This window comes from Tamandua tetradactyla, chromosome 13, assembly GCF_023851605.1.
Source record: "Tamandua tetradactyla isolate mTamTet1 chromosome 13, mTamTet1.pri, whole genome shotgun sequence".
NCBI classification, from domain to species: Eukaryota; Metazoa; Chordata; class Mammalia; order Pilosa; family Myrmecophagidae; genus Tamandua; species Tamandua tetradactyla.
This window is the reverse complement of record NC_135339.1, coordinates 79,617,065-79,634,059: the sequence shown is the minus strand read 5'-3', so window position 1 is coordinate 79,634,059 and position 16,995 is coordinate 79,617,065. Positions and strand designations below refer to the sequence as shown.

Genomic DNA, 16,995 nt, shown 5'->3' with positions numbered 1-16,995 from the left:
TGTTTTAATTTCTCCCTCATTTTTGAAGGATAATTTTGCTGGATATAGGAGTCTTGGTTGGCAGTTTTTCTCTTTTAGTATTTTAAATATATCATCCCACTGTCTTCTAGCTTCCATGGTTTCTGCTGAGAAATCTACACAAAGTCTTATTGGGTTTCCCTTGTATGTAATGGATTGTTTTTCTCTTGCTGCTTTCAAGATCTTCTCTTTCTCTTTGACCTCTGACATTCTAACTAGTAAGTGTCTTGGAGAACGCCTATTTGGGTCTAATCTCTTTGGGGTGCGCTGCACTTCTTGGATCTGTAAATTTAGGTCTTTCATAAGAGTTGGGAAATTTTCAGTGAAAATTTCTTCCATTAGTTTTTCTCCTCCTTTTCCCTTCTCTTCTCCTTCTGGGACACCCACAACACGTATATTTGTGCGGTTCATATTGTCCTTGAGTTCCCTGATACCCTGTTCAAATTTTTCCATTCTTTTCCCTATAGTTTCTGTTTCTTTTTGGAATTCAGATGTTCCATCCTCCAAATCACTAATTCTATCTTCTGTCTCTTTAAATCTATCATTGTAGCTATCCATTATTTTTTCTATGTTTGCTACTTTATCCTTCACTTCCATAAGTTCTGCGATTTGTTTTTTCAGTTTTTCTATTTCTTCTTTATGTTCAGCCCATGTCCTCTTCATGTCCTCCCTCAATTTATCGATTTCATTTTTGAAGAGGTTTTCCATTTCTGTTCGTATATTCAGCATTAGTTGTCTCAGCTCTTGTGTCTCATTTGAGCTATTGGTTTGTTCCTTTGACTGAGCCATATTCTCAATCTTTTGAGCGTGGACAGTTATCTTCTGCTGCTGGCGTCTGGGCATTTATTCAGATTTCTCTTGGTGTTGGACCCAGCAAGGTTGTAATATTTTTCTGTGAAATCTCTGGGTTCTGTTTTTCTTATCCTGCCCAGTAGGTGGCGCTCGTGGCACACGTTTGTCTGCGGATCCCACCAGTAAAAGGTGCTGTGGCACCTTAAACTTTGGAAAACTCTCGCCGTCCTGGGGGTTCGCTAGCCGAAGCGGCTTGAGCTGGCCCGGGGTCCGAACGCAGGGAGGGTGTCCGAACGCAGGGAGGGTTGCTGGTCGCCGCAGCCAGGGAAAGAGCCTGTCCGAATTTCCTAGTCGGCCCTGGGCAACAAGCGTGGCGGGAGGGCGCCAGCGGCAGCGGCCCGCCCGAGAGAGTGCACGTTCCCCGGGAGTCACGGGGTCACCGTTCTCCGCGGCCTGGGGGTTTCCGATCCAATTCTCTCAGTTGGTCCGGGGGCTGCGCGTGGTGTGGGCGCCAGTCGCCTTGGTTTTAGGGGACCACCTCTCCAATTCTCCCAGCCGGCCCGGGAAGGGGGAAGGGAGTAACTCCGGCCGCTTGCCACCCCGCCCGGTAAGGCCCGCGCGCCTCGGCGATCTCACCCGAGCTGCTTCTCTCAGCCAGCCAGCCGTTCCAGGATGGGGTACGCTGTCTTTTTTATCTCTGTTGTGGCTTTGGGCGCTTCCTGTATCGTTTCTACTCCCCTAGTAGGTGTCCTGGAGAAGAAACTAAGATCCGCGCGTCTTACTAAGCCGCCATCTTCCAACCCTAACCAATCAGTAATTCTTAACATATCATGAAGATTAACCAATTTAAAAGAAAAAAAAAGATGTAAAACAAAAGTTGAACCTTTTATTTTAAATGAGGAGATTGTAGTTCTGCCTAAACTAAAGCAAAAGCCTTCCAGTTGTACCTGACAGGTGCTAGTGTTTCCATGTAGGAACCCCTTCCTGGCTTTTCTCCAGAAATTTACTTATTTCTCTAAACCTTGAGATATATCAGTTAAGAAATCATAAAATGGGAAAAAGTATTATTCTCCTGTGAGAGTGGAAACTTAGCAATCTTGTTTTTAGTCAAAACAATCCACTGATGTCAAGTCAAAAGCAGGCAAAGGAAACACCAGGTCTGGAGCTTGAATAGGAAAAGCCACAATCAGATCATTCTGCAGTATGCTTTCGCCATGTTCTAAGTGTGTTTCTGGCCCTGTCTGCTGTGAATAGAGTCATTCTTGCTGTCAGAATAAATACCAATATTAATAAGCTTAAATACATAGTTTATACAAATCCTAAGAAAGAACACTTTTTTTTTGCAAGAAATTACAGTTTTAGAAGCAAAAATAAATCCTTATATTAACAATTCTGATACATGCTTCTGTGTAATGTTAACTTTGCCAAGAGATTCTAATGTTACTCTATTTGAATACTAATAATGCTTGCTGGCATTTTCTAGTGTTTGAATAGGTGATAGTCCCCACTTTAACAGAAAAAATGTAAAGAGAAGATGTGAATATTATTGTGGAATATTCCCAGTATAGAATCAGAAATTGATCTAAAATCAGAATTTAAAAAAGCAGTATCAATGTTAATGGCAAAACCAAATTCAGAACAAGCAGACAAAATGTGTTCGTCATTAAAAATAAATTTATCTGACACAACATGTACCCTAATGCCCAAACTAAAGATGCTTTTGAAAGTACTCTTAACAATTGGAACAATGTCAATGCAAAATGAAAAAGTTTTCTATATCCAGAATATTTGTCACCACAAAACAAGGTTCAAAACTATTGGATATTGCAATTAATGCTTTTTGTGGTTTAAAATTTCAGTAAGAAATTTTAAAGAATAATAATTCATAATAGTTAAATATTTGTATAATTATCTTTCAATATTTTAAGTGTTTTTTTATTTGGAAATTATTTTTTGTTACAATAGCCTTTTAATGTTTTCTGTAATTAAGTGTCCATACCAGGTAAAAATCATTTTTACATTTTCTTGAAATATATACTCTTGTCATAGTATATTGATTCATGATAGTAATAAACCAAACATTTATTTTTTTAAACCAACATTTGAAACTTTTAGTGTAACACTATTACAGAAAAATCATTCACTGTCATTATGGTTACTTAATTATTTTTTTCTTTTAAGCTGTTTTATTGAGATATAATTCATTAAAGTATACAAGTCATTGTTTATTATTATGTTCACAGGGTTATGCAGCCATCACCACAGTCAATTTTAGAACATTTTGTCCCTTTTACAGAAACCTCATACCCACTAGAGTCCGTCTCTAATCCCCCATCTCCCTTCCCCGAGCCCTTAGCAACCACACATTTACTTTATCTCTATAATTTTGCCTATTCTGAATATTTCATATAAATAAGAATCATACGATATGTGGACTTTTATGATTGGCTTCTTATACTTGAGCATAATGATTTCAAGATTTATCCATGTTTTAGTGTGTATCAATTCTTCATTTCTTTTTATTGCCAAATAATATTCAATTGTATGGATAATATCACATTTTCTCCATTCATCAGTAATGAGCATTTGGGTTGTTTCCACTTTGAGGCTATTATAAATAAAGCTCTTGTGAACATTCAGGTACCAGTTTTTGTATGAATATGTTTTTGTTTCTCTTGGTTCTGTACCTAGGAGTGGACTTACTGGATCTTATGGTAGCTCTGTTTGTTAGAAACTGCCAAATTTTTTTTAAGTGGCTGAACCATTCTTACCAGTGGTGTATGAGAATTCCAGTTTCTCTACATCCTCACCAATACTTGTTTATTCTTTTTATCGAAGCCATTCTACTGGATGTGAAGTGATATCTTATTGTGGTTTTGATTTGTGTTTCCTTAATGACTACTGGTGCTGAGCATCTTTTCGTATGCCTATTGACCGTTTGCATATATTCTTTGGAGAAATTTTTCTATTCATGTCCTGTACCTATTTTTTAAGTTGCTTTTTTTTGCGGGGGTGGGGGTGGAAAGGGGTGCATGGTTCAGGAATTGAACCCAGGTCTCCCACGTGGAAGGCGAGCATTCTACCACTGAACCACCCGTGCACTCCCTGTACCTATTTTAAATCGGTCTGTCTTTTTATTGTTGAGTTGTAAGGGTTCTTTATATATTCTGGATATAAGACCCTTATCAGAGATATGATTTGCAAAATTATCTAACATTCTGAGGGTTGTCTCTATTTGAAGCACAAAAAATAATAATTTTGATGAAGTCCATTTAATATTTTTATTCTTTTGGTGTCATATGTAAGAAGACATTGCCTAGTCCCAGGTCACGAAGATTTACTCCTGTGTTTTCTTCTAAGAATTTTTCAACTTTTACATTAATGTCTGTGTTCCATCATGAGTTAGTTTTTGTGGGTAGTTCATTCGTCTTTTTAAAAATACAAAACCTGTTATAGAATAACTTATGATTTCAGGAGAGAATTCCTGAGAATTCTCCTTTCTTATTCCAAAAGCCCAAAGATTAATATCTTCCAGGAATTTGGAAACACTTGCTGATGGTATTTCTCTGAATGCTAGTCAGGCCTCTAAAGTAATTCACTCTTTTGAACAGATGATGGCAGTAGAGTTTTGATGAATGAAAGTTCTCATTGTTCTAAACTTAGTATTTTATAATTATGAATCATCTTAAAGTATGTGGCCTGCTTTAGTTTTGAAGATCAGTTGTTATGAACTAAGGTTAAGGTTCCTTTAATAATTATTTAAATTCAGGTTTTACCGTGAGTTTATTCAGACTTCTCAGTTTGTAAGTTATGGACATGATGTGCTTCAGGTATTCAAACTTAGCACACAATTTTCTCAAATTTCTTTAATATATTTTATCTACTTTTCTTTCATTTTCTCACTTTGACCCCATGATCTGGGAGATTAAGTACTAGAGTAACAGTAAAAAATTTGTTAATGCTAAAGGTGTTCTCAAGTTTACTCCTGAAACAAATTGGTAGGCTTCTGTTCTCATTTTGACTATGGATAACATAGAAGTTGGACACTTGGGTTACGTAATTTTTTTCTTCAATAATAAAAATTTCTTTATGTCATCTGAAAATTGGACCTGAGGTTCCCTTTTAAGATCTGAATATTATACAGTAGAATTAGGCAATGCCGTTATACCTTAACTATTGTTTTCAATATAATAACAGAAATTACAAAGTTTATTGAGTACTTACTGTTTGCTAGGCTCTATTCTAAATGCCTTCGATGTCCTCTCTTTTACTCTCATAACAGCTCTAAGAGGTAAGTACTATTTCTGATGGAAATTTTCCCGGTGAGAAACTGGGTTTAGAGAAGGTAAATAATTGGCCTACGGTCACATTAGTAGGTGAAGAAGTCTGGATTCAAAATCAGATCCATTTGACCAGAGCTTGTGTGCTACTAAACTGCAGTGCAGTTCTGCTAATTCTGAATTCCTTATGAGATGAAATTCTGAGTCTAAGCTAATATGATCTCTGTATAAATGATGTGCTCTTACCCAAAAACCCTTCCCAAGCAATACTAGACTAGATAAGAGAGACTTGTAAAAATCATCTTGCATATACAAGTTTGTATGTGTGTGTATTTGACAACTATATTGAATATTTTCTGTGTTTAATTTTTACAGAGATGGTATACTATATGCATTACTCTGCAACTTGTTTTTTTTTTAGTTTGACTTTCTGATTTCAAAGTCTATAACTTTTGCTACTACATATAGATATCTGGTGAATTTCTTTACTTAATAAGTAGATAATACTTACCTTTGTTTGACTAACCTGAGAAATTAAGTTTGTCTTAGAATCTGACCTAATTTTAGCTTTACTGTACTTTTCCACTAGAGGGTGTACCAGCTGTTTGATTTAATTTATTTTTATCTTACCAAAAGTTTAATAATAACAGAGTGATATATTACTTCTTGGTATAGATGTAATAATAAAAAAATGTTAATGTATATAGCTAGTGTAATAGTCTCCCTGTTTTATTCTTATACTGCAGGTTACTCATTTTTGGATCCTATGACAGAGAAGCAAATATTCATTGTACACTTGAATTGAGCAGTGGTGTTTGGGAAGAAAAACAAAGGAGTTCTATTAAAACGGTAAAATGGATTTGCATAGGTTTATATCTTTATAAAGTTTGATTCTGTGCACATGCTTTTCTTAATATTTTTATATTCCTGAAGTTATTTTTGGTCATGTGCTAATAGTTATGAATAATTCTTACTTATTTGTCTTGTAGCAGTACAACCGTAGCAATAATATGACTCACGTGAAACTATAGCATTAAGATTGCTTGTATAAAAATATAGTCTGATTAAAATATATATATATATATATATATATAGTCTGATTATTTTTTTCCTTCCAGGACTTTAAAATTGTTATATGGTTATGGAATTAGAAGGAAATTAATCTATTAAACACATTAGAAGGCGTGTAATTTCAGAGAATTCATTCATTTATTCATTCAACAGATATTTTTTGAGCACTTATTTTATGCTAAGCACTGTGGAGGAACAGTTCAAGTCAAGAAAAGACCCTGTTCTTGTGGAGCTCACACACACGTAGAGGTGTAATATGGGGTTAGAAGGGGAAAAATGAACTACATGTTATAGGATAGAGATAGACCATAGCAATAAGTTACCAAACAAAAGACCCTAACAAAGTAATTTCCAGAGATTGACACATATTAAAAATAGTGCTTTACTGTCTTTTGCATGTTTTTAATTGAACTTGTTGAGTTCTGTGGATTCTTAAATGAATGAAAATCGTCACCAATTATTAGTTAATTTGCTTCTGAAGATTAATTGGTATTTTCTGGATATTCTGCATAGAAAATTGTGATACTAATTATGGTATGCTTCTTGGAATTTGAATAAATCTAGTAGTCTATTAAGGATTTTTAACAGGATTTATCAAAATACTGTCTGCAGAATTTCTTTACTAAAGTACATGAGGTTTCACAAAGAAAATAGAATCTCAGAATTTTATGGCTGAAATAGGGGGGACAAGTCTATTCCTTAAAGGAAGCTACAGCCTTCTTCCTTTTTTTTAAAGAAAATTTATTTTATTTACTAAACATATGCTTTGAAATATTACAGTTTTGGTAGTAGTTAAATTCCAAGAGTGATTCTTAGAAACCTCCGACCTCTCTGAAGTTATTTTTTTTTAAATATTTTTATTGTGAAATCTTCATACACATACAGTCCATTCATAGTATAACATTGGTGGATTACAGTATCATCACATAGTTCTTTATTCATCACCATGATCATTTTTAGAGCATTTGCATACTCTGGAGTTACATTGTTTTTTAAAAGATAAGATTAATTTAACATGCTAGTGATTTTTAATTTATAATTGTAATCTTTACAGCACCTCAGAACTTTTGAAAAGTAGCACTTTGTCTTCCTTGTTTTAAAAATATTAGAAATATGTAGTATTTAACTGCTTAATATTTAACTGCTATATTACTTTTAACTCTTGGTACCATGATAACCAATCCTATAATTATTATTTGCTGCTAGTATTTAGGAAGATTATTTCTCTGTTATATCTTATTGCACTAATGAATAGGTACTTTTGAACTATGCTACTGAACTGTTCCTTAACAGTTATACTGTACTTTTGGTATTTCTATAATGGTCTATTATTTTCGGTATCATTTAAAAATTAGCCACAATTCTCTCCCTCTCTTTTTTTTAAATAGACTCGTGTTCTTTAAGAGCATGCTTTTTAATACGGTGTTTTATAGATATTCCTTTAACTTTTAGATTGTTTCCAATTTCTTTTTTTTCCTTTTCTGTTTTTTTGGGTGTATGGTCTGAGAATTCCAATTGCTTTTTATAATAGCAATGTTATGAATATTTCTACATAAAAATTGGGATATGTAAAATCTTTTTGGAAGAAATAAGTAATTTTGATCATAATGGGGAAGAGAAGTAGGGAGATGTGAAGTTGGAAAAGGAGGTTCAGCTGATCCCTAGAATTTGAGCAACACAATCAGTATAGTCATTTTTAGGAAGTTTTCTTTTTTTTCTTTCTTTGGTTGTTCCCCACCCCCTTTCTTCTTTTAAAAAGTTGTATCTCAAGCAACTCCTTAAAAAAATAAAATAACCAGCTTTAGAATTTGTTCTGAAATACAGAATTGCACAAAAAGCCATATTGTTTTGTCCAGGTAAATTTTGGCTTTACTTTGAAATGGTTATAACTTGCCATGACTATTGGCATTTCCAATTTCCTTTACTATATTTGCAAAGATATGAGATTAGACAGCTTTAATATTTTATAGCAAAGGTTAGTAAGACTTTAATCTTGAGTCATTTTTTAGATATTAGCATATGTCATAAGTAGTATTGAAGAAAGAAAATTCTAGCTTGCCAATTACAGCTGGTGTTGAAAATGTCAGTAACAGTAAGTCTCTCCAGGCATTAAATTACGTATGTCTGAATTTAATAAATTAAGGGAGGAGAATTATTGTATTCATCAAGATAGCATAAAGCATTTGCAAATAAGATTTAATAGTTTTAGGCATATTGCAATTTGAGTAGACAACAGAGAAACCATTAAAAGACAAGCATTTGGTGAGTTTAGAAGCTAACTTTGTATAAATAATAGTCTTTAGGTTCAAATCAGTTTTTAAAATGTTGAATTTATTCAATGACACTAATTCCAAAGAATAAGCTTAATTCTTTTCATATTTTAAATGTGCCTTTGAGTTTTTAGAGCATTATCATGTACTTTGCCATGCAAATGGGTTTCCGGGAATAGGTATCATCTTGCAAGAGGTCATACTATAAATATCTTTACATATACCAAAAAAGAGGGCAGGCCACGGTGGCTCAGAAAGGACAGGCCACCGTGGCTCAGCAGGCAGAGTTCTTGCCTGCTGTGCTGGACAACCGGGTTCAATTCCTGGTGGCTGCCCATGCGAAAAAAAAAGAGTCAGTGCTGTTTGTGATTCAGTTCAGTCTTACACTGTTCACATTCAGTGATGATAATTTGCTTCCCTTTCACTAAGAAACAAATTTGTTTTCAGATTTTGAAAAAGTTTCAGGCTATGATAGTAAACTTTGAAAACTATGTACCTATAGAATTTATAATAACTCATATAAAATTCACAATAAAATTAATCTGACATTTAGTAAAACATGTATAATTATTATGTTCATGGTCAGGCAGACATCTTATAAAGTCACATAAGCACACATTGTTTAAAGAAAGAGATTCTGAGTCTTACTCTCCCAGACTCTTTTGCCTTGACCATCTACTTCCTTTACTCCTATTTCCAGACACACTAAAGTTTATCAGTAAATGTTCTTTTTCTATTCCTTTCTCTCCGCCTGCTTCAGCTCTCCTGTATATGCATTTCATGTCTTCTATCATTTATCAATACAGTCCCTTGATTTTCCAAACATTGTTCTATTCTTTGTCCAACCTGGATTGTTTGGCTGTTTGGTGCAAAAGGAGAATGCCATGAAAGTGGGCTATGGAACCTGCAGATCTGTGAGTTCTCACGTAGAAAGAGGGGAATTGGGGACCAGTACAAGCACACAACTGTGCTGTCAAGCTCTTTTCCCTGGTTCTTTATTCTGGATAAAAGGATGAAAAGTTTTAATTTTAGAAAGTAGCTTCTATATGTACATTTTCCAATGTTGAATCTCCTCTCCTTACCTGCTGCTCAATACTCAAACACTTTATAGCAGTTACATTTTAATTAGTCTTTTTTCTATAACTAGAGATAAAAGGTTGAACATCCAAATAACTGGCAAATGAACACATTGGTATGAATATGTCACTATCAAAGTAGAAGGAAAGATCCGGATTATTTTCTTGTTTTGAAATGGAGAAGGAATTAGAGGGGTTCTGGGTTCTTGATTGTACGGTAGATGGGCAAAAGAAAGGTGCTCACTTGTTTAGTATAAATAGAAGCAGAAATATTTTGTGTTTTTTGTAGCCCATTATACAGCACCAGAGGGAACTGTGGTTAAAGTCTTTGGGAGATGCTATGATATTGCAGATCCATCTGAAAAGCAGAAAGTGATAAATCCTGAAAAGCATTCAGCTAGCTGTTGGGGAGAATCCATAAATGGTATTAAGGAACTCTTAATCAAAATGAGTATATGCCTTTCATAGGGTTACTTGAAAGGTGATAGTTTATGATTGGCAACTTCTATAAGAAGGGTCAGCCCTATCCCAAATTATAAAGTTAGAAGAATTCACCTCTGAGATTCCAGATTTTGTATTTCTGTTTGATTTGAGTGGTGCTTTCCTGTCTGTTTATTTCTGTTTCCTTATCAAAATCTCATTTGTAGAAAGGATCTGATTCTGAAAGCTAAATAATTGATATCAGGCTCCCTTCAGTTTTTTTTTAAATACACCCATATTATTAAAGAGACATTTGAGTATATGATCCCTACTTTCTAAGAACTGATAGGATAAAAAAAGAGACATACAAACCAAATATTTAACATATGTATTACCTTTAAGGTACTTTTCCCATAAATAAATGAGCAAAAGTCTTCTGACTACAGATGCTACACTTGTTCCACTAAATCCCACTCCCTCTTAACAAAAATTGGACTATGAGTGGTATTCTGATAATTAGGAATCAGTCTAGAGGTGGTTATAATAGGATCAAGTTAGAAATCTGAAACTATAGGGAGATGAGATTTGAATGGCAAGCGCTTCAAAATAAAATCAGCCAGGGGTGCAAGGGTAATTCAGTGGTAGAATTCTCGCTTGTCATGTGGGAGACCCTGGTTCGATTCTTGGTCCATGCACTTCCCAAAAAACAAACAAGCAAGCAAAACAAACAAACAGTTCAACAAATGGTGCTGCAATAATGGGAAACTCACATGGAAAGATAATGAAATGTGACTCCACCATACAGCATACAAAAAATAAATAATAAAAATAAGATCCCCATGTTCACTTGCCCAGGATTGTATCTGATTTAGAAATGATTTGGCTTACAGAGCCCAGCCTTTCCAGAATAATTGTTAGGGCAATTGAAAATAGGAAATACTTGGTAGAATAGGGTAATCATTTGAGAGAAAATACAAAATACAGGAAAATCATACCTGCCTAATATGAGTGTGCTAAATATTAAACATTTAGAATATATAGAAACCAGAAATGCATGTTCGACTTTCAGAAAGCTTTGGAAGCTTAGGTTCTACAAATACCTACTTATTAAGTGAATGTTTTGTCACAGCTGTATATGGTTTAAAGATACAGGAAACAGGATAATTGTACAGTATCCCAAATGATTGGATCTAGGACTGATCAGTTTTCACAAAAGATGTAAAACAGAACTGTCCGATAGAAATATAATACAAGACACATACGTAATTTTATATTCCAGTGGCCATCTAGTAAATGGGTCCCTGGACCAGATAAATCCTGAAATGCAGAGGGGTCAACCTCTCCAGAACATCATCTAGTTCCATCCCCATATCCCATATAACCAACAGCCCCTTCCAACATGAAAAAGTTAAAATGGGCATAGCCCAAATACCCCTGAAGAGTGGAAGAAAGGTCAGATGTGATGGAGTTATACAGAGAAGGTTGGGTTTAACAAATAAGTATGGTTGCTGAATCATTATATTGATATATTGATATTTCTTTTAGTCTTCGGTACCTTAGAGCAGCTAGAAGTAAAAACCTTAAATTGTGGAATTGTAATCCATACGAAACTCTGAAATCTGTTCTACAGCTAATTGTTGCGATATGCTTTGAAATGTATTGCTTTTTTGGATACATGTTATTTTTCACGAAAAAAAGGAGGATAACAGAGAAGATAGGATTTAACAAATAAATTTGACTGCTGAGTTATTATATTGTTGTATCTTTTGGTCTCCACTGTCTTGGAGCACTAGAAGAAAAGAAAAATCGTGGAACTATAACCCATACCAAACTTCAAAATCTGTTGTATAACTACTCGTTAAAATGTACTTTGAAATATATTGCTTTTTTGTATATATGTTTTATTTCACAAAAAAAAAACCAGATGAAATTAATTTAATAATGGTTTGACTCGTATATCCAAAATATTGTCATTGAGCATATAATCAATTTGAAAATTAATGAGGTATTTTATATTCTTTTTTTTTCATGCTAAGTCTTTGAAATCTGGTGTGTATTTTATAATTCTGTCACATTGCAATTAAGCCTAGCCACATTTAAAGTGCTCAATAACTAGGTGTGTGGCTAGTGGCTGCTATACTAGACAATGCAAATCTAGAAGGAATATATAATATAGTCTTCAGATTTGCAAATGGCACTAAACTTTTCTAAGAAAAGAGGTACAAATTAAGGGGTACAAAATAAAGGATGAACTTTTAAGCCAAGTATGTTAGAAAGAATTCCAGACTGTACTTAAATATATAATGAGATCTAAGAAAGAGATCTAGAATTGTTAAAGAAATAGACAATGTCACTATGCTTCCAAAACCAGGAAATTCAACTTTTTGTGAGAGTACATATCATAAAATGCAATATTTTTGTATACGTATTTAAAAACCCTAAGATTCTCACAGGGTGTTCATTCCTCATGCATTTCTGGCTTCTACAGTATGAGAAGTTTATAGCACCTGGTTAAAGTGAAAAGAGAGAACTAAAGTTAACATGGAAATAAGATAGCTATATGAATATAAATAGATGGGTAAGAAATTAGTGTTCTTCAGCTGAATGACAAAGGTGGATGAGTGATTAATGGAAGCATATAAATTCAAAAAGTAAACAGTAGGATGATCAATAAATTTACTGAGCAGGAAACTAAGTCTGTAGGGCTGTAAAGATAAATCTGATGTCCCTGATGATAATCACTTGATAAATACTGAAAGAATGATATTTAAAAGGTCTTTGATAATACTGCGTGCTACAGCCTTGCTGATAGGATGCATAGGGGCATGGGTATGCCATATTCTTCTTATGGCACCTATTAAAATTTCCTGGCATGTTACATTTGTTCAATGAATGTCCTTGGAGGAGAGTGGGCAGGTAGGTAATCTTTATTAAATAGAAATCTGGCCCTACCAATTGCCTACTTAAATCCCTCAATAGTTCCTTATTTCTCCTAAGATAAGGACCAATTTCTTAATGTGGTAGACAAAGCCTTCCAAGGCCTAGCCTCTCTCTATTTCTCCAGCCTTAATCTCTCTTTTCCCTCTTTTTGCTTTAGCCATGTGACCATCTTTCATTCCTTCTTTCTTGCTATACTTACTGTCCACTACTTAGCTTCTCTGCTCAACACATTTCTACATACACGTACACATGTATCTCCACTCTTCAAATCTTTGTTTCGATCAGACTGTAGCCTGTTGACCTTCAAATACATACCTAGTCCTACCCCTGCTCTGTGTCCTCAGAGGGTTGCCCCTCCAGGTTGGATTTCCAAGATTTCATGTCAGCTGTCTTTCAGTTGTGTTTGACCAGTGTGAAGTGTTGGTGGGAGATGGAAGTGAACTGGGCAAGCCAGAGCATTCTCCCTTTAACAACATGTCTAGCTGTAACTGTTTCTCCTCCATGCTCCATGTTTCTCATGGGAGAATTTCTATCATGATTCCAACTTCTGCTTGATGGCCCTAGCTTTTGGCCTCTACTAATACCACTTCCTCCGTTTATACTTCCAACCTAAGTATGGTGTGGCATCTTGCTGTTGTTAATATCTGAGTTGCTTCGCAATTCCTGTTTGGTTCTCAGGTCTTCTGTCACCAAGTAGCCATTCCCTTGTTTTAAAACCCCCCCTCTATTTTAAATACTCAGGTGGTTTCTTTTCCTTATCTAAAAATTAATCACCACTTCCTCTGGGAAACCTTCCTTAGTTAGCATGAACCTCCTTGTAATTTTATATTTATTTGTATGATATGTTTGTATGATTTATTCATATGTTCTCTCCTCCATTATCTTCCACTATAGCAGGTACCACATTTGTTTTTACTCACAGGACTTGGCATTTAACTTGTATTCAATAAATGTTTCTGGGTAGACTGAAGCCGATCAGCAGACCAGGAGCTTCCATTTATCCTCAACTCTCTTTCTTCTCTATCTTCAGGTTGTATCATGACTTGTAGTCACACTTCTATCTCCTTTTCTCCCTTCGAGGCCTCCTCTGATATATGTGTTTTTTTTTTTAATTTTTAAATTAAAAAAAATATATAACAAATGCAAACATTCTTAACTTATGATCATTCCGTTCTACATATATAATCAGTAATTCACAGTATCATCACATAGTTGCATATTCATCATCACGATCATTTCTTAGAATATTTGCATCAATTTAGAAAAAATTGATTAATGAAAAATTTATGAAAAAAATTCATACATCCAATACCCCTTACCCCTCCCTTTCATTGCTCACTAGCATTTCAATCTAAATTTATTTTACCATTTGTTCCCCCTATTATTTATTTTTATTCCGTATGTTTTACTCATCTTTCAATAAGGTAGATAAAAGGAGCATCAGACACAAGGTTTTTACAATCACACAGTCACATTGTGAAAGCTATATCATTATACAATCATCTTCAAGAAATATGGCTACTGGAACACAGCTCTACTTTTTCAGGCAGTTCCCTCCAGCCTCGTCATTACATCATGACCAACAAGGTCATATCTATTTAATGCATAAGAATAACCTCCCGGATAAGCTCTAGACTTTCTTTGGAATCTCTCAGCCATTGACACTTTATTTTGTCTCTTTCACTCTTCCCCCTTTTGGGCAAGAAGGTTTTCTCAATCCCTTGATCCTGAGTCTCATCTCATTCTAGGGGTTTTCTCAATTCCTTGATGCTTAGTCTCAGCTTATTCTAGGATTTCTGTACTATGTTGTCAGGAGGGTCCACACCCCTGGGAGTCATGTCCCATGTAGACAGGGGTACGGCAGTGAGTTTGCTTGTTGTGTTGGCTGAAGAGAGAGAGGCCACATCTGAGCAACAAAAGAGGTTCTCTTGGGGGTGGCTCTTAGGCCTAATTTTAAGTAGGTTTAGCCTGTTCTTTGTGGGGTTAAGTTTCATATGAACAAACCCCAAGATTGAAGGCTCAGCCTATTGCTTTGGCTGTCCCCACTGCCTGTGAGAATATCAAGAATTCTCCACTTGGGGAAGTTGAATTTTACCCCTTTCTCACCACTCCCCGTAGGGGACTCGGCCAATGCTTCCCTATTCACTGTTCAAATCGCTCCGGGATTTATCCGGGCATCACTTTGGACAAACCTACAAAATCTCATGCCCTACGCGAGGTTCCAAGCACTATGGTGTTCAGTTAAGCTGTCCACATAAGTTACATTAGGAAATGCACTAGTCAAAATATAAATTTTATACCAATAAAACATTTTTTGCTTGTCACACATACGTTAAAGTTTTAAATTATTAATTACATGTATTTTCAACACCCTGCATTATTGACATTCCTTATTCTTCCTCATGCAGAAACATTTTTAAATTTGCACATTTTGTCACTATCATTATACACTCTAGGCATTCCTCAGTTATACCATCTCAGTCTTCATTGTCTTTTCTTCTGATTTCATTTGTGCCCCCAGGCCTCCTGTATCATTCTCACATTCCACTTCATTCAGTGTCTGATATATGTTTTAACAGAATAAAAATATTTGGTTAAGAAAGCCCATAATTTTTTGCTCTTTATTTCTTCTGTGAAAGGCCTGGTTTTAAGAATGAACATTTAGATTAATAAAATGGTTCATAGTGGTATAAGTATTTTATTTCTGGCATTATTAAAACCAGTGAAAGAACTTCTTACTCTGTGTGTATAATTCTGTGTAGCCTAAATAAAATTATTGAATGTGATAGAAAACTTTACTAGCCTCACCTCCCTTTTAGTTGTGGAGAATTTTGGAAGTCTTGCCGAATGATGCTGAGTGATCCTACAGGGTTCAGATCTGTCCATGTATTTTTGAATGTACATACAAAAAATCTAAAGGAGCTCCCTAAAGAACTGTGATTTCAAGTAAGAACATCTGAGACAGACCAGTTTATAAATACATTAGGCCAGATGACTCAGAGTTGGCATTTTGGTATATTTATGTAAGGAAAAGATAGCCTTTTAGTGTTCCTATTTAACTGTTTGTGATTTACAAGCTTAAGCTTATCAAAAGTAAGAGAAAGATTAAAGTAAATAAAGCTTTTCTGAAAATGTCAGTTTTTATGAAAACTCAGGTTTGGTTCGGTTTGATAATATTTGTGAATGCAGTAGCGACTCAATGAAAATTTAACCATATATAATGCTCTATAATTTGGCTTTAACTAAATTCCTTTGACTTTTGATAGTAAATCCTATACTGCATCTCCACTCTTAAAATTTTTCTTGATTAAAAATAAGGGATGCTATTCTCTCTCTCAGATGTTCTGTGTTTAGAATAATTGTATAATTCTGGGAAGAGAGTAGGAACTTTTTAAAGGATAGAAACATCAACTCTGAATCAAATCGACGTTAGACATGATGAATATAGGGAAGAAACTGAGCATGTGCTGTAACACATTGTGAGTTTCCTCCTTCCCTTCAAAGAATAGTGAGGAAATAAGATCAAAATTACTGTTAATATATGATGCTGTAGGAGTGTGTCAGAATAAAGTTCTGTGAGGTTCCCATGAAGGAGAGAGATCATTTTTGGGGGAAAACCAAAAAAGTGTGTTGGTGACATTTGATCTAAGGCTCACAGTATATATAGAATTTTGAGGGGGCAGGGAGGGCATTTCAAAGTGGAGGACATGTCATAAACCTAAAGAAAGAGCGAGAATATTTGAATGTGCTTAGGATACAGTAAGTTGTCCAGATTTGCTAAAGAATAGGGAGATTATGCAAAACAAGGATAAAAGCATTAGATCATATTATAGGAGTTCTTTAAATACCAGTCTGAGAAGTTTGGCTCTTATTCGGTAAGATAGTAGAAGCTTTTTAGAGTGGAAGTATTCTCATCAGAATCATTCCTTAGGCAATTCTGTATAGGTACCATCAGACTTGGAGTTGGATTTAAGTTTTAGCTAGGCTAAATATTGGCAGCATGACCTTAGTCAAAGTCACCAAACCCATCTCTTTCACTAGTACTTTATTCCTGTATAAAATGGAACTTATAGCTTTTCAAAAAATTGTGTGAGGATTAAATGAGCTTATGTATATTAAAATATCTAT

The 16,995-nt window shown here is 34.8% G+C and overlaps 1 protein-coding gene across 1 annotated transcript in view; it reads left to right on the top strand.

Annotated features, from left to right (window-relative positions):
* The window catches only part of PDZD8 (PDZ domain containing 8), a 119,457-nt gene that overhangs the window by 66,931 nt on the left and 35,531 nt on the right, over positions 1 to 16,995 (top strand). Inside the window, exon 3 of the mRNA XM_077126151.1 lies at positions 5,837 to 5,939. Within this exon, the coding sequence (XP_076982266.1) occupies positions 5,837 to 5,939 (103 nt within the window). The remainder of the gene's footprint in view (positions 1 to 5,836; positions 5,940 to 16,995) is intronic.